Source organism: Centroberyx affinis, unplaced genomic scaffold (genome assembly GCF_046629955.1).
Source record: "Centroberyx affinis isolate AG114_WGS23_722 - 3 ecotype Tasmania unplaced genomic scaffold, CSIRO-AGI_Caff_v1 ptg005364l_1, whole genome shotgun sequence".
NCBI lineage: Eukaryota > Metazoa > Chordata > Actinopteri > Beryciformes > Berycidae > Centroberyx > Centroberyx affinis.
In genome coordinates, this window is record NW_027282679.1 from 3,118 (window position 1) to 22,097 (window position 18,980).

At 45.3% G+C, this 18,980-nt stretch overlaps 1 protein-coding gene across 1 annotated transcript; it reads left to right on the plus strand.

Moving 5' to 3' along the window:
• Positions 1-361: 361 nt before the first annotated feature.
• On the plus strand, positions 362-12,577 carry LOC139667199 (carbonic anhydrase-related protein 10; the record flags this gene model as incomplete). Its single annotated transcript, XM_071546633.1, has 5 exons — positions 362-457; positions 6,469-6,541; positions 9,759-9,913; positions 10,236-10,410; positions 12,555-12,577. Coding segments are annotated over 5 exons (522 nt in total), but the record flags the coding sequence as incomplete, so codon positions are not given.
• Between the last annotated feature and the right edge of the window lie 6,403 nt (positions 12,578-18,980).

Here is an 18,980-nt window from a genome sequence, read left to right on the forward strand (position 1 = left end):
TTAAATCAACTTCAGTCGAGAGGTGGAGATGTGGAGGAAGGGGAGGAGACTTTTTTTTTTTTTATGCCTCGAGGCAACTGAGGCATAGATTGTGCAAAGGGGAGTACAACTCGGTTTAAGAGAGGTGTTTCCAGTATTTTGTACTCTTTGTGGAGAGCGACCTACTGTCTCACTAAAGCGAATCATACATTCAATACTTAAATCCTGCTCTCGCCCCAATGTTGACGAGTATATCTGTCAGATATATCGGGATTGCACAAATCAAAACTTGCAAATCGCAAAATCGTTTGGTATTTTTTGTCCTAAATGTGATTTCCTGTTAATGCAGTTGATTTAGTAATCGGTCTTTCTGTTTGTTCAGGTTCAGCTGATCCACTACAATCACGAGCTTTACACAAATTATACGGAGGCAGCTAAAAGCCCTAACGGACTGGTGATAGTGTCCATATTCATGAAGGTAAGTCCCATTCATTTTTGAATGCATATAAGTTCAGCAACTACCAGTGATAATGTTGTACTTACATCTTACATGGTGGGAAATTGTGTTGAGGTGTCATGATCCAGCAGCTGGTAGGATTGCACATTTCATAATGGACTATCTGTATTGTATGTATAAAATCCATTAGAAGAATTTTCCACATTCCTACTGTATTAACACTGAATCAGAGTCAGAATCACACATTTATTTCCCAAGTACAGCAGCTGCAGCAGGAACTTGACCCGGTTAATCGGTGCTGACACATTGAAAGGCAGTTACGCAATGCAGCGTCGAACACTAAGTGTAGGACAAAATGGAACAAGACCTCGCATATTTGTATAGTGCAGACAAGACATACTGTATATCAAATCCAGTTGTTCCAGTGTAGCAACAAAGGCATAGTCACAGATGTGCAAAGCAGCGTTTCCCCCCAAAATGTTATTCTTGTCAGGGTGGAAAAGCCTCTGAAACAGCATTTAGACCATCATGGGACACTAAAACTCTCCATTGAACGTCATTCCTATGTTCCCAGGGTCCTATGTTCCCAGGGTCCTATGTTCCCCAGTTCTACATATGTGCTCTCCCAGGGTCCTATGTTCCCCAGCTCTATATAGCACATAATGGGAACCTGAAAAAGATGTTCCCCAGCTCTGTATTCATTTAATATGGCATGGGCTATTGTGGGAACTTGTCAAAGGGGTTTTCTGTTCCCCAGCACTGCCGTATGGCTCTCAATATAATAGGCCTACACTACATGGAATCTCTAAAGGTCATAGCTTAATGCTTCCTTAGGTGAAAACTAGCCTAGTATACATGTTTTTGAATCTAACTCTCACACTTCACCTCTGTCTTCTAACTGATATTTAAAAAAAATGACATCATGACTTAAGTATCTAATTTACACAACATCCGAACACAATAGGAGGGTTAGTGTGTGTTAACAGAATATTGAACTGGGGAACATAGGACCCTGGGAACTTAGGACCCTGGGAACATAGGACCCTGGGAACGTAGGACCCTGGGAACATAGGATCTTGGGAACATAGGACCCTGGGAACTTAGGACCCTGGGAACATAGGACCTTGGGAACTTAGGACCCTAGGAACATAGGATCTTGGGAACATAGGACCCTGGGAACTTAGGACCCTGGGAACATAGGACCTTGGGAAATTTGGACCCTGGGAACATAGGATCTTGGGAACATAGGACCCTGGGAACTTAGGACCCTGGGAACATAGGACGTTGGGAACTTAGGACCCTAGGAACATAGGATCTTGGGAACATAGGACCCTGGGAACTTAGGACGCTGGGAACATAGGACGCTGGGAACATAGGACCCTGGGAACATAGGACCCTGGGAACATAGATACGCCCCCCATTGAACCAGTAGTACTAATGAAAATAGGTGGTTGGGCAGCTCTTTAACCCCTCCACCTATTCATTGGTAGGGGAAACTCTGGTGTAAAGTACAGCCTCTCTAGCTCTAGGTCTCTACCCCGCAGTGCCAATTAATTGTCTGACTGGTTGTGTTGGCGTCTAGTAGCCACATATTGGTTAAAGAGAAACCTTTGTGTCAGGGTCTAAATTATCCTTTAACTTGAGGGTCACAGTGCTGCCGCTCACCCTACACTCCCTCTCTCTCTCTCTCTCCGTCTCTGTGCCTGAAATCTTCTAAATGTACGACTCCAGAACTCGCGGCTCACAAACAATTAGCGATCCAATTATCCCGGCACAGAGTGAAACAATGTGCTCCGCGGCTCTGTGGCGGCGGCGGCGCAGGAGTGTCAGGTGGCGGCGGCGGCTCCCCCGTCTCTTTGTTGTGTATGAGAGGGCTCCATCTAGAACGAGAGGCTCCGAGATCAGAGAGGCGGCCCCGGCACTGTGTGTACCAAGGCAGAGAAAAGTTCAGCCGCTAACCGCTAATTAGCTCCCCAATGTCAATGGGACTGTCAGCGAGTCTTGAGGAGACAGAGGAGACGCTGACCTAGGTCAACGCTCGCTCTCTCTCCCCCCCCCCACCCTTCCCTCCATCTTCCCAGAGTGTGGGGGAGGAGATGGAGCGAGAGAGGAGCCGGGCTTTCTCGGAAGTGGAGTGCCGCGGGTGCGGGTAGGCGTACGTGACGGCTTGAGGAAACGGTCCTGGGCGAGCACTCACCTCCTCGCTGGTGAATCACAGGCGCGGTGAATCACAGCGGTCTCTGAAAACTAGAGTGGCGGTTTTACTAGGCTGCAGCTACCAAACAGGAGATTTTTGTTTCCATGAGAATGACAGTCCACATGATAATGATGTTGCCTCTGTATGGCGATTTAGAAAGGCGTTTATCGCACACATCTTGAAGTTGCGTTGTTGAGTTCTTCAGTGGTTCTTTGGTGTGAGTAGTGGTTCTGTACAGCCATACTGACTCAAAGTACCTTCCTATTTGCTAAACAGGGTTCCTACGCAGGTCTGGAAAGTCTGGAAAAGTATTAAAAATGAATTTGATCATTTCCAGGTCTTGAATAGTTTGGGAATTTGAAAAAATTTCTGGAAAAGTATGGAAAATGCTGTGGTTCAGGTCCAATACACACATAATTACAGCTTTTATGTTGTTGTAGACCCACTTTGAGTCCACAGTTTTTGTTGATGTGAAGAATAATGTTCAGATAGAGGGACGCTCTTATTACCCAGCCGCTGTCAGCATGCATTATATCAAATACTGACCAAAATCAAATCAGTCAAGAACATAGGGTCTGGGAAAAATATGGAATTTTAAAATGGAAACCGTGTAGGAACCCTGCCAATCATCTCACATATTGTGATATTTGTCGCTGTGAAGAACAATCTTCATCTATACAGTGATATGACCTAGTTAGCAGGGGCAAGATGTCTATCTGGGTAAATCATATTGAACACCAGACAAAATCTTCAAAACAAATCAAGGTCTGGAAAAAGTATGGAAGTTTTGATTGAAAATGTGTAGGAACCCTGGTTAAAGATGCACTAAGCAAGATTTGTATGTAAAATATACCAGCCTTATATCATGAAGTGGGGCTGCAACAGAGAAGAGACTCCCACCCCCCTCTACCGGAGACAACATAGAATTCTGGTATCTGGTATGGTCACAGGCATTGATGAATCAAAAGTTAAAAGCAAAATATAAAAATATCTCCGAAATTGGATTTACCAAAGATGGCTGAACCTCTTCACCATCTCCTCTCCCAACAGCCACTAAGAAGACGACGTTTAGGGTCGAGGAGTGCGCAGTTTACCGATGTCATGTCAAGTGATTTTTAGGTACTGAAGTCTTCAGAATTCAAACAATTACCTTGCGCTGCCATCTGGGGCCGCCAACATGTAAAATTGCCTAAATCAGAATGAATAATCTGGGGTGGATGTTTAATGCTTCTAATTTGTTTTAAAATGGTTCCTTACAGCACCATAAAGCTCCTACTGTATGTAGAACCATTTGAGCATGATGGTGCTATAGAACAGTGATTCTCAACCTTTTTCATATCAAGGACCCCTAAGTTAGTACATATTAGGGCCATGGACCCCCATTTGTCTCTCGGACCCAAATCTGAGAATATTTTTATTGTCAGATATGATTTTGTCCAGAATTCCATGACTATCTGTATGGTAGGCAAAGAGATAACAGTGAAACTATGATCAAAACAGTCATTCTTCTACATTCTGTAACTGTGTTAACTTCTTGTAAATGATATAATGGTGAAGTTTAACAATTCATCAATTTGCTGGGGACCCTCTGGAACCTCCTTAAGGACCCCCTGGTGGTCCCCGGTCCCCACGTTGAGAACCGCTGCTATAGAGAACTTTTCCAAAAGGATTCTAAAAAAGGTCTTCTGAACCAATTTCTGGTACTTTGCTGAGCTTTTCAGATGATTACTGTAGATGTGCTGTGAGAGTCACTGTCGCTTTCCTCATTCAGGAAATGAGGACGATCATTTTGATAATGCCCGCATGCCCAAACCAGCCAAAGTAAAATCATACACACACACACACACACACCGCCCCCTCACCCACCTACCAGCTCCGCTCCAACTGGTTTTGCGCTAATGACTCTCCACTCCCGCCGTCTTAGGCTTGTTTTACCAGGTCAGTGTCATTAGTAGACACAGACAGGTGGTAATTAGCCACAACGCAAGCTTATTTTCCTCGCCCGCTCCGTGACTCACGCTTTCCAAAGCTCCCTTTTTCGTCGTAGCGCCACACACACTGCGATCCCATTGCGGTGACTCAGAAAGCCAGGAAGCTCTCCCCCCCCCCCCCCCCCCCCCACTCCCCCTCCCCCACTCCCCACTAGATACAGTGGCAAGAGGCGCCATTGGGGACAGCAGTGGGCGACCGCAACGACGCGGGGGCCCCAGACGCACGGCGGAGTCGAGTCGGCGTCACAGTGGATGCGGGACAAAGCGGAGAAGGCCATTTCGCTCGCTGTCGTTCTCTGTGCGGTCTCAATTGATGTGACATGTGACTGACAGCCGTAAAAAAAAAAGAAAAGAAAAGGGGATATTCAAGATCTGGCACATGGTTATCTTATAATATGTCAGATTGACATTCAGCCATATGGTACTCTGTCTCTCTGTGCTCTTCTGTCCTCAAACGCACATACCACATGAGAACGTTTCTCTAATTGGTTCCTGGAAAAAAAAAAAAGGGAAAATGACTGAAACCCCCTCAGGTGCTTTTCCAAGAAGACGGTGAAAGCGAATCCCAGAGAGTGAGAGGAGGAGAAATAGTGGGTGTGAGTGGCTGGTAAAGGCGTAATGCCTGCCTGGAGAGAACAGGGAACAGGTCAAAGACTTAAGTAATTTCAGTTGCAGTGACGGTGTGTGTGTGTGTGTGTGTGTGTGTGTGTGTGTGTGTGTGTGTGGGGCGGGGTGGGAAGAGGGGGACTCACATCTCTTTTTAATCACTTCGCCCCAAAGACATCTTCGACAATTAGAGCTTGCGAAGGAGTCCGCAGAGGGATAGAGCGAGGGATAGATGAGAGTGGAGGAGAAGGCAGGAAGGAGTCGGGAGTGAAGTGTGAGGTGCTTCCTTCAGCTAGTACCGAGCATAAGTCTCAGATTTTTTTTTTTGGGGTGGGGTGGGGGTGGGGGGGGGGGGGCGCGCTCCAGGCTTAACAGCCGAGTAGGACAGGCAGACGAACAGTGGAGCTGGGATTTAAAAGCGTCTCTGCGGCTTTCAGTGGAGTGGTTAATACGGTACACTGTGCTGTGGGGTAGTGCCGCTAAGTGGCAAGTTTCAATAGATCTTGGCAGGAGTCTCTGTGCTCTTCAGGCTGGCTATTTAATGTCTGAGGACAGCTTCTCCTGTGTCCCATGTTCACCTATAAAGTCACCTTGTAGCCCCCTTTCTCCACGTCCCGCACTGATGTTCCACTGGGACACTTTCTGAAAAGTTTGTGTGAAGGCTATGAATCCCTAGTCGGCATCCCCCCCCTTTTAAAGTGGGATGCCAATGCCCCTCTGTCTTTGCGGTGCGGCGTTACTGCACTGCACTTCCACAGAGATCACCTGTCAATCAAACAGTGTGTGTACAGTACTGTGACGTCTTTTTCCTTTGATTTTCTGTTGATGCACTTTGAGTTTCTCTTTTCTTTGTCTGTTCAGCCATGGTGGCTATCGCTGCTCACGCTAACCACCCAGTTCTTCTTCTGTTTATTGCCGACAAACTGCTGTTGCCGCCTGCGGGAAATGTAAAGCACATCACTTCCCGGGAAAAAACCTACCCGACACCGGGTGTTCGGAACAGCAAATGTAAAAGCGTTCATGAAATGGCTAGAAGTTTAATTACTCTTGTGTCATATCAATCAGTGATGCGGAGTGGCAAAACGGGACGGTTATTGATATATGCAGCAGATGATTACTTTAAAGTACAGAGTACATTTGATTTTATTTAATTTTGATGTGCTCTCTATTCATTATGCTTTTGTGCTCTTGATTTGACCCCTCCCTTTCTCTTTCTCTCCCCCTCTCTTTCAATCCAGATTGCCGAGACATCAAACTCATTCCTGAATCGAATGCTGAACAGAGACACCATCACAAGAATAACATATAAAAGTAAGTGGCAATTCCCGCCTCCTTAGATCTCCCCCAGATAAAGTGGATGTCTAAACATCTCTGCTAATGGGCTTGAAACACCAGCTGTTTGTTGTTTTCCCCATGATCGGTTTCCCTTTTTGTGGGATAAACCATCTCTAAACGGGCTGCGGAGATCAATTCATTTCAATATGGTAATAGGGGGGCCCGCGGAACGGGAACGGCGAGGCGTTCGCGCGGGATCCTTTGGCGAGGGGAGGAGGCGGCGTGTTAGGCAGCAGTCGACAGCCTCCTCTCCAGAGCCTTCCCTCTGGCGGAGACTGCCAGCCTGCCGTGTTGGAGAGGCAGCATCAGCGTGGAGATCGCCCAGGGCCAGCTCGGAAAAAAAGAGGAGACCAATAACTGGATTAATGGGGGGGAGCGAACGAGCGGCTGGATAAACACAGTGACCCCTTGTGGCTGGGAGGAGTCTCAGAGGCGCCCGGCGGAGCGTGAGCGCGGCGGAGGGGGATGGGGGGGGGGGTCCTCAGGGTCCTACTGGAGGGGCTGGAGAGGAGCATGGACTCTGACAGCTGTCAAAACTCCCTCAGATACACTCTCTCACACACACTGACTCACACACACACACACACACAGTCACACACCGCCCCCTCATGCTTATGAGTCCTCAGGCATCTCCCATCTCGCAGCCAGCAATGCTGCTGGCCCAGCGCATGTATTTTTCAAGCTCATCTACACATACCCGCATGCAAACGCAAAGCACACACACACCATCCAAACAGAATTATTTATGCCAGCCGGGCTATCAAAGATCAGTGATAGAGCTGCTCTTCAGCTACACACTTTGTAGGGGGAGTGGTGTTAATAGAATCTACAGATGATTGATGCCCAGAGAATTTTAAGGATTTGTTTTGGTGTTTTTCTCACCTTAGGGGTATCTTACTCACTAGTTTGTTTTTTGTTTTTTTTGGCAAACTGATATTCTTTTGCAGTGTAGCGTTCACAAGATGCGGTGTTGAATACTAATGCGAGCGCAGTGGCAGTTTGAATTAGCATTGAAGGTGGAGTGGCAGACCGCCACGGCGACCTCATCACAATAGGCAGAGTGGGTTCGCCATCCATTTGTCAACGGAGGCCCAAACAGATGACAAGTTATTGAGAGTGTGCTACTGGAGTGTGAAGAGGGAGAGAAATGCAGTCTCTCTAATTACCGTCCTGACAGAGGAGACAGTTTGGATAAAAGGGGTTTTGTGTTGCAACAGCAACAGCCTGTCATTCGCACAACAGTAAATGATATGTGAAATAAGGAGTGGGCAAAACGCTGGTATAAGGGATGGACACAACGCATGAGTTTCATAGTGGGGGACATTCATGGCCCGCACACTAAGAGGACGATACTTTCAATAATCCTGCAGCTTTAAAGGAATAGTTCACCCAAAAATGAAAATTCTGTCATCATCTACTCACCCTCATGCCAAATGAAACACAGGTGAAGTTTGTCCATATAACACACAGGGAGGTTGCCAGCACAACGTCCTAGCAGCCTTCTCCAAAACAACTGAAGTCAATGGGGACCTGTTCTTTAGAATTACAAAACAAAAACAGCCAAACAATCACACTGTGAATAGAAAGACCTATACACCATTATTTGTTGCAAATCAATCAGCTGTAGTTAAGATATGCACGAAGTTATGGTGTAACTAGAAGGGCACTCAGAGAGGGCAGACCTCCGCCAAGGCCAATAGTCCAGTCTGCTATGATATGCAAATTTCGAGTCGGATCCGGATCCGCTCCAAAATTTAATGGATTCTTCCTTGGTCTATGCTACACCCCTTTTTCCGTAATCCTGCTGACAAACAAACAAACAAACAGCAACGAAAACATAACCTCCTTGGCGGAGGTAAATATACTGTAGGTCTATTTGGAACTCTGAAGAACTGGTCCCCACTGACTTCAGTATGGACAAACTTCACCTGTGTTTCAACTGGCATGAGGGTGAGTAGATGATGACAGAATTTTCATTTTTGGGTGAACTATTCCTTTAAAGGACTATACTGACTTTTTGGTAGTTTGGCCAATTGGTCACCTTACCCAACATGTGACGAGAGGATTGGCACCAAAATCCATCTCTGTGCTTCTGGTAGATAGCTCCATCTGGTCCACATGCTAACGCATTAGCATATAGTATGTTAAGTAATTGTAGGCGACTAGCGTTATCCAAAGTGTGAGAATAAATATTTTAGCAATTGTTTTTATTCTATGGTCTGTAGATTCATAACTTCTGACAGCAAAGGGCTCTATTTTTGTGAATCAGTGGCACAAAGCGCAGTCAACAGCGCATGGCGCAAGTGCACAGGGCATGGCGACTGATGTTTGGTATTTCCGTGGCCAGCGGCACAGTTGGAAACAGGGTGGGATAAGAAGAAATACATTATTATTAGGTGTGGGTAGGAGCTAGTGTCAATCAAATTACCTCTTTCCTTTTCGGCACGGCGCAATTTCGTGGTGGAACAGTCCCCGCAAAAGCTTCTCCCAAGAGGAAGCTGATGTCCTTGTGTGGGAGGTGCAGAACCACTACGAGCAAATATATGGCACCTTATTACCTTGGAAAGAGATAAGACTTTTGGTTAATGTGTTCCTCTGGTCCGTTGCCCACTGTAGGAAACGGTTTAATGATATTAGACGAAGAGTCAGACAGAAGTTGGCGGCGAAATCGCAGGGACAGTTTGGCTGTGGGAGGAGGGCCATTAACCAGCCAGTCTCTGACATCTATAGAGGATGTGGCCGCCTCCACAATCCCCAATCCATGCATCACGGCACATACTGACAGTTCCGTGTTAGATAACAATCATTCAACCACAGCCACATGTGTATGTATAGTTAGAATGAATGAAAAATCATATTTAAAAAAAAAAAACAACAGCTGCTGCAAGTTATCATTTCCTGATTTTTAGGATAATGCTAGTCGCCTATGATTAGCATTATCATTAGCATTACCATTAGCATGCTTACCGGACACAGCTATGTACTGGAGACACAGAGATGATTTTGGTACCAATCTTCTCGTCACATATTGGATAAGGAGACCAATGGGCCAAACTCCCAAGAAGTTGGTGCAGTTGGTGTCCTTTAATGTGAACTTGAGATACGGCTGCTAAAGTAAACTATGCTCTGTCGAATCATTGAATATCCCTTTTGCCTTTTTTCTAATCTGTCCATATCGATTCTCTTCCTCCAGATGATGCGTACCTATTGACCGGCCTGAACATAGAGGAGATTTACCCCGAGACGCATAGTTTTATCACATACGATGGATCGATGACCATCCCGCCGTGCTTTGAGACGGCCACGTGGATCCTGATGAACAAGCCGGTGTACATCACACGGATGCAGGTGAGCGTCAGCCGGCAAACCCAACGACTGAAACGTAACAGGCAAATTCCCCGGGGATTGCCTGTCTCAGCCGAGGATTTTCTCTCCCGCTGCGCCTGACTATTGTTCTGTCTGTGAAACATGTCAGAGCGCGGCGCCGAGGCTTTTACTCCAAAACTTTCTCGGCTTTCCCTTTGTCTAATCCTCGATACAGTCCTGCCTGGAAAATAATGCAGCGGATCAAAACGCCTGCCTCTCATTTCCATGTTTCTTCTGGCAGCTTTTCCTCATTGCCGTCCTTTCTCCCTCCCTCTCTCTCTCTCTCTGTCTGTCTCCATCCTAGATGCACTCCTTACGGCTGCTGAGCCAGAACCAGCCGTCTCAGATCTTCCTGAGTATGAGCGATAATGTTCGCCCGGTCCAGCCGCTTAACAACCGTTGTATCCGCACCAACATCAACTTCAGCATGCAGGGCAAAGACTGCCCCAACAACAGGGCTCAGAAGCTCCAATACCGAGGTAAACGCTCACGCTTAATTCCCCCTGGTACCATGTTATCTGTCTCTCTATATTTATAGATTAATGGAATAAAGAACAGCGTCATCAGCATATTGAAGTTACAGTACATCTGCGTTTCATCACGCAACACCATATCGCTCATAGCAAGTTAGTGCTTTCTGTCTTATAGTCGGAAGTCTTTTCCCTGTCTTCTGCAGCTTTATCACCTCTTTATCACCCCATAGCTGTGGAGGGTTCCTCAGATTCAAGTTTATTTTTAGTTAAAAGTGTATTGCGAGGCAAGGTCCCGCCTGAATTCATAGTAGGGGCATGAATTCACTAAGCCCTAAGCTATGGCAATGTCACTGCATCTAATATCATTTGCCACCAAAACTTATATCCCACTAAGCCTCTGACAAGTGTGTGACAAGATATGATTTTTTTGCCAATGTGATAAATTATTAGATGTAAGTCACCAAACTATCAGCTTAGAGGGAACATTGATCCTGAATGTGCCCTTGGTGTGATTTTTTTTCTTTAGAAATAGCTTCCAAATAGATTCCTAGATATTTTTGCTTGATCTTGGCTCTCCATTATAATGATATACTAACCATAAGGTCAAATTTGGACTTGCCAAGGGCTGAGGTAGTGCCCCAAATGTTGACTGCAGATTTGTGTACTAGTCAGACGGCTGGACAGACGGTAACACTTGTTTGGCCCTGACGGACTGACAGATCTGGCCGTTGAGAGGCTGGGAACTGGCTTGTCACAGCTAAGAGAGGGAGGGGAGGGGAGGGGGAGTGAGGGGAGGGGAGGGGTATCATGTCTGTTTACCATCTCCTCTTCTCTGTTTCAGCCAATATATCTGGGCAACTGCTGCACAAAATGTTGAATTTTACCCCTGAAGCGTAAATACGTTGAGGGCAAGAGGTAACCCCCTTCCCTATTATTCATTGTATTTTTTTTTTTTTTTCAGGATTTACTGTACTGTAGCCGACAGACACGTGGATTCTCTCTCTCTCTCTCTCTCTCTCCCTCTCTCTCTCCCTCTCTCTCTCTCTCTCGCTTTCTGCTCTGCTCTGCTCTACTCGCCTCCGAGATGAAATTCTTATTCTGTGCAGCAGTTGTTGGGAGATTTAAACTCTCCCCACCCACCTCAAACCCTCCTCATAGTCAAACAAACACGCACAAAGGCTCAGATGCATGTCGCACACACACACACACACACACACACACACACACGCACACACACACACAGAGTCGCACCGACCTCTGCAGAGACTCTTTCACTGCACATACACACAAAAGAGAAAGCACACATACACTCTCACTCACGCTTGCAAGATATGTGTGCATGTGCGCTCACTCACACACACACACACACACACACACACACACCCCTCTTACCTCCAGAGAGCAAGCCAGAAAAAAACACAAAAGCGGAGCTGCGTATTTAATTTGTTTGACTTGTTTAGAGATGTAAATATCTTCAAGGTGAAGCAGAGGGGGGGGGGGGGGGGGGGGCATCTCATTAGAAAGGGGAAATACGTCTTATTGGTTATTTTTGTAAGGTTAACCTTACCCCCCCCCCCCCCACACACACACACACACACACACACAGAGGTGATCTTCAGGGTAATTGAATGTGAAATCAGGGAGGTCTGATGAGGATGGGAGCCGAGTGTGTGTGTGTGTGTGTGTGTGTGTGTGTTTGTTTTTTCATTCTCAGTACCCAGAGAAAGGAAATATTACTATAATGACAAAGTCTAATAAATTCCTCCCTTCACATTGCTGCGAGGCACCTATTTATCAAATTACAATGTTTACTCATACTTATGGTGCCTCCTCATTTGGGTATAATTTGTTATCAAGGCTGCCACTCAAAACACATAATGGCTGCTGCATCCCATACAGATTCAAGGCCCCCCCCTTCCTCCCACCACCACCCACCCATGCGCATTCAGTCCATTCACCAGAGTGCCATTCCTTTTTTTTTTCTTTTTTTTGTTTTTATAAATTGTATGTTATTGCGAAAGGATGAAATATGGGACGAATAACACCGTGAGTGCCGTGCACAGAACAGGGCCGCGCACTAGCTGAACTGTGGAGAGTGGCGCATATTATAAATCAGTATTCTCACTCCTGTCCCTTCTCCTCTCTTCCAGTGAACGAGTGGTTGCTAAAGTAGCCTCCCTTGGATGAGCATGGAGACAAGTGTCAGAGATGGAGAGATGTGGGGGGGGGGAGAGCGGAAGAAGAGGAGCGGAGAGAAAGAGAGAGAGAGAGAGGAGGGAGCGAGGAGAGAAGTGCAACGGGGATCAAGGCTGCATCTCATCTAAGATTATTTCATGGCATTGTATAAAGAAAAACAACACTGAACATTATCAAAATAAAGGACTCTGCGTGGCGAGCAAAGAGACTCTTCTTTTCATACATTGAGAACTGTTTGAACCCCCCCCACTCCCGCCCCCGCCCCCCACCCCCTGATCTAACACATGCTAACTAGCCCCTCCCCTGTCCCGTACGACTATATCTATATGGAACGTTTTGATACCGATACCTTTTTTTGGGAGACAAAAACCATCTTGAAAACAAACTTAAAAAAAAAAAAAAAAAAAAAAAAAATCAAAATCATGGAAGCATTTATTTGATAGCCTCCTAACCAGTACGACGAAGTTGGGACTTTGAAGCCTTTGTACATAAAGACGTTGCTATCAATGGGAAAATCCAAGGACTGTGTCACTGCCCTCCCCTCCCTCCCCCGCCCCGCCCCGCCCCGCCCCTCCCCTCCCCCCCCCCAGTGGTCGGCGCAGACACGTCATTAAAAATCACCAACAAGGCATGCAAAACAGCAAAACCAAGAGAGACGGATCGCAGCCTTGCCTTGTCATTCTCAAAAAAAACTAAAGACACGTGTCATGGGAGATGAGCAAATTATTTATAGGGCTTTCCATAGCCTGAGAGCAACCAGAGTGTCTTGGCCTCGTTTGTACATATTATAATTATCAATACTGCTGAAAAATGAATATGTAAAGAAAAGTAACGAATATCATTCAAAAAGAGGATTTAAAAAAAAAAAAAAGAAGAGATAACGACAAAAAGTTGAGTATTTTAAAAAGCTTGGCGCACTTTGAATTCTGGAGCAGTTCTCAGTCTGAGCTGATGCCTTTTTTTTCTGTTTTATTGTTTACAATGGTCATACACTGTGTTTGAGTAATGTTATCAGCCCAATAAATGTGTCTGGAAAGTTCACTTTTGGAAAATGCTTCACTATAACGCGGATCTGACTTGACTGTATCTGTACCTGTTTTGTACCGTTCCATATTAAATGTGTTGATATGTCAATAGTCGCCCCTCAAAGGCATGCTCAATAAGGTTTGGCTTTCATCCACAAAGCATCCGTAAAAGAGATTACCATTGGATAATGCACATCTCGGGGGAATGTTTTCCGTGCCAGAGCCTATCCCCATGAAAGGAATTATCTCCTGTTTGATACGGATGCGGTGTTACAATCTGACTTTCTTTCCCATTGTGCACGTGATTCCCGTGCGCTGATACTGCGCTCTCCTGACGAAGCTTATCGGAGGAGGCCGCGTTCGGGTTCACCGTGACCCGCCAAGGTGTTTCGCATCACATCGGCGGTCTTCGGGGGGACGAGGAGGCGACGGTCCTGATGAGGATACACGCCTAACAATATGGGCTTAATCCAAACGATCTCTTTGTGAGGGTACACACATTCACACACACACACACACACATACAGCAGACACGGCCACTAGGGTAAGACCGATATATCCGTTTGCCGATACTGGCCTTTTAGTAAATATCAGCCGGTCAGTGTCAGTGTCGAATCCTGTGGCTGCAAACTTCATAATCAAGATGCACGATCTAAGACGGTGGTTCTCAACGTGGGGTCCGGGGACCACCAGGGGTCCTTGAGGGGGGTTCCAGGGGGTCCCCGGCAAATTGAAGAATTGTTAAACTTCACCATTATTTCATTTACAAAAAGTTAACTCAATTAGAGCAGTGGTTCTCACGGACCCCCATTTGATGAGATTTTGTCCCAGGGTCCCCCATCTGATAAGATCTTTGCTTTCAGATGTTTTATTACAGAAAGTGTATGAAACCCATGACCAAAGTAGTCATACATTCTGTCATTGTGTTACTTATGGATGGAATTATAGTGAAAATAAATTATTCCCCTTTTTGCTGGGGACCCCCTGGAACCCCCTCAAGGACCCCACTTTGAGAACCACTGAATTAGAGAATGTAGGAGACTGACTATTTTGATCATAGTTTCTCTGTTATCTCTCTACCTACAATACAGATGGTCGTGGAATTCTGGGCAAAATCATATCTAACAATAAAAATATTCTCAGATTTGGGATCCGAGAGACAAAATCTGATCAAATGGGGGTCGGTGGCCCTAATGTGAACTAAATTAGGGGTCCTTGATATGAAAAAGGTTGAGAATCTTTGAGACTTTGACCGTGGTCTGACAGTTGGTTCAGCATCTCAGAAACAGCTGCTGCCCTCCTTGGATTTTTTACGCACTATAATCTCTAGAGTTTACAGAGAATAATGCGATAAACAAAAAAAAACAAAAAACAAGTGAGCGTCAGTTCTGTGGCCGAAAACACCTTGTTAATGAGAGAGGTCTGAGGAGAACGAACAGACTGGTTCAAGCTAACAGAAAGACAGCAGATACTCTTTACAACAGTGGTGTGCAGAAGGGCATCTCACAACACACACTTATGATAAATACAGCAGCAGATGACCAGCCGGCACTAAATAAGTGTACCTAATAAAGTGTATATGTTTTTAGTATAAACATTTTTATTTGTCTGCAATGAAACCTGCCTCAGCCTGGCCTTCAGGAGCTGCTAACCCAGCTGAAAGAATTTGATTGGTATGGGTTTCAGTGGAGAGTTTTAATGTCCCATGATGGTCTCAATGTTGTTTCAGAGGCTTTTCCACCCTGTAAGAATGAGAGAGAAGAGAGAATTCCCGCACACTGTCCTTTTACTTGCAATAAACTTTATTACTGATCCAACATTTCGGTCCTTAGACCTTCATCAGGATATAGCCAACACCTCCTCAGGTGAGGCCAATCAGGGACCATGAGCTGTCAGGCAATCAGTCCCACAGTCTGTATGCATTTAGCCAATTAGAAGGCACAACCCACCATCAAAAACATCCCTATGTTTATGTATTTCAATTGTGAGATTCAATGTATTTTTCTATATTCATATTTTTTCTTAATTTTTTTTTCCTAATTTCTATTTCTACTATTATATGATTGAATTTAGCTATTTACATTTTGTATAGTGGTAATCTACTGCCTATTTAGAGGTATATTTATGATGTAGCCTAAACAGTGAAATTATGATAATGTTACCCTGAGATTTACCATTAGCCTAATATTATTTTTGGATATATTGTTTGTAACTTTAACTATATGATTCAATGTTTGTATATAAATTTATGTAGTTGCTGTCCATCATAGATTGTGGAATGTCCATTTTTGATGGTGCCTTCTAATTGGCTATGGGACTGATTGCCTGACAGCTCATGGTCCCTGATTGGCCTCACCTGAGGAGGTGTTGGCTATATCTGTCTGGAATGTTCTTTGTTCCTCAGTTTTACCTGATGAAGGTCTAAGGACCGAAACGTTGGATCAGTAATAAAGTTTATTGCAAGTAAAAGGACAAGTGCAGGAATTCTCTCTTCTCTGGCCTATGGACATTTCCTCCTACGCACCTACAAGAAACTGAAGGTGTGCATGAGCCTCTACAGTCAAGATCTGAACTCACCCTGTAAGAATAAAATTCCTGGGAAGACACTGGAATCTTTGTAATTCCGGGTGTGTTTTTTTGGCATGAAAATGATCAGAATTTAAAAATAAAGTGGGGAAAAGTATCAATATCGGCCTGTATCGGTTTCACCCTAACACACACGCACACACAAACACACACACACACACACACAGAGACACAAGTCCAGCTCCTGATAGATTTTGTAGCCAGTCTGGCCCTGTGTTTTCTGTTTTCCTCAACAGGGCCCTGCTGCATTGATCCCTCTCTCCCAGCCCTCCTTCATTATCTCCCAATCAATTCAGGATGCCTCTTCTTGTAGCCCTGATGTGGAGAGAAATACTGCCCCGAAGCGTGTGTGTGTGCGCGCATGTGTGCTATCTGATCGGTGCCCCCCCGCCCCCCCTTTTTTTATTTTTATTTTTTACAGATCTGTAATGAAAAGATAGCGAAGGGGTGGGGGGGTGGGGGGGGGTTGAGGAAGGCCAGGGAGAGGGAGAGGGAGAGGGAGAGAGTTCTCAGAGGCCGCCAGCGCCCAAGGTTATGGAGGCCATTATTCTACCTGATCTAGGAGAGGCAGGATTGAGCCAAACCTGGAGGACAGATAATAAATACCGCCAATGATTCAACCCGCCCCAACCCCCAACCACCTACTCCAGCCCCCCCGACAAATAATCCCTTTTTTAGCCTCTTCGACGGCGCAGATGCAGTAGATCTCGGCGGACTCGGCCCTCTATCTGGCCCTGCCAAAAGGAATGAATGTTACGAGGTGTGTAAAAAAAAAAACGCTGCACTCAGATGTTCAGGGGGACATTTAATGATATTGCATTAATAAGAGCGTAATAAGGCGATGCCACGCGGGGAGTTCGGGGAGCGGAACAGCTGCCGAGCCAAATCGAAAATCTCTGTGTGTGTGTATGCGTGTTGACTTATGAGACACACCCGTCCAGATGTGTGTGCAGCGGCGGGGCTTTCAATCAACCCTGCTGCAGCGGAGTCAAACTTTTCTCCTTGATACAATTAAGGCAATGCTTGAGTCAATGCCTCTGGAAGCGGGTGTGCTTGAAATCAATTACGACCAGAGCTATGTTTTTTTAAACCCTCATTTATCTTGGGGAAGATTGACTGGCCGCTCTCTGCTTCATACTCCACACTGTTATTATACACATTCACACCTGGGAGCTGCCCAGTAGAACTCAGTTCTTCTACCGCGGGCCACCGGAGCGACTGAGGGTTAAATGGCATCTAAGCGGCAGATGGTGGAAGGAGTGAAAGGAGTGAAAAATCACTTCCGACGTGTTCATCCTCTTCAGTAAAGAGGAAAAACAAGCAGACATCTTCTTTGTGACACGGTTTATGGGAAATGTCTTAATTCTGAGAAACACTCGCACTCACAATACCACTGGTGTGAGACAGAGGCTACCAATCATCTCCACCATCATCTAATTAGACCAATGTATCATAATAAATTTGACAATTATAGTATAATATATAGACATTTTAAAATGAGCAAGGTTGTACAAAAACAAAATATGAAAAGTTCACAAAACTTGCAGTGAGTCAGCCAGCCAAAACGCCTTTAACATAGCCATTAAAGGCAATGAGGACTGAAACTTCCCAATAACGGAAATACATCATATAGAGTGCTAAGCAAATTTAATAACAAATATTTCAACACTCATACATAATGCATGAGTCGGATTTTAAAAGCAGGACTTCTAGCAGAGTAATATGCTATTAGTGTATTCATAAGTTTACCTAGAATTTGTGTACTGTTTCCACCCCTGCTTACTGTAATTGGCTTAATATTATGCCTGAACATTGAATTTGTTTCCTTTTTATTTACTGATTCAAAGTTTTTCCTTTTATTGCCTCCCCCAAGGCCAAACACAACACAACACAACACCAAGGCTATACAGTACTTAACCCACACTGCAGTGCTAACATGTATAGTACGCATTCAGCAGGCTCGATGAGATGTTTCACCATAGAACTGCACTGCTATTTAGAAACAATCAACGAGAAGATTACATTTCAGTTTCAATTGCACTTATTTGCCAACATGAAGACTGAAGGACGAGCTGTATAATCTGCTTACTCCGTAATCGCCGGCTTCTTCCGAGGCCCTTCCAAGCCTCCGAGAGCCGTCCCTAACACACCCTGTGTTAGCGCCACACCGTCTCAGCGGATGCTAATTGATTTTACCATTCATGTATTCTCGCTCCCTCCGCAGCCGCCACCGCGCTATTCAGGCCTCCCTTTTATCCGCCGTGACAGCATTGTTATCGTATACGTGCACCCCCCAACATGGATACATGAATTCATGCATAGTGAATTGCATTCCCATGGTGCGGCTCGCTGGTGGCGGTGCGGCATCGCACAAGCAATCAGCTCGGACCCTTAATCGCAAGACCGAGCGAGCGGAGAGTGTTTATCAGAGCTGCTATGAAATTGCGCTATGTCAATATGTTATGATGTCTGCTGGGAGTAAATGAGGTTCATATTTGGACATATTTTGGTGTGATATTGACACTCTATTCACCTATCAATTTGCAGGAACACATGATTAAGGACTTTTACTTTGAAGTAAACTAAATCACAGTTTCAAAGGCAGCAGGCCAGTCATAGTAGGTTGAATGCCAATTAGCATGATGTGTCAGCTTTAAAAGTCAATCAACACTCTAATATGTGAGTTTTCAAAGCAGCATGAGGCAGCTAACAGAGATCCAAAGAGACCAAACAGGAGTAACAGACACATAAACTGCAAAGTTACTTCAT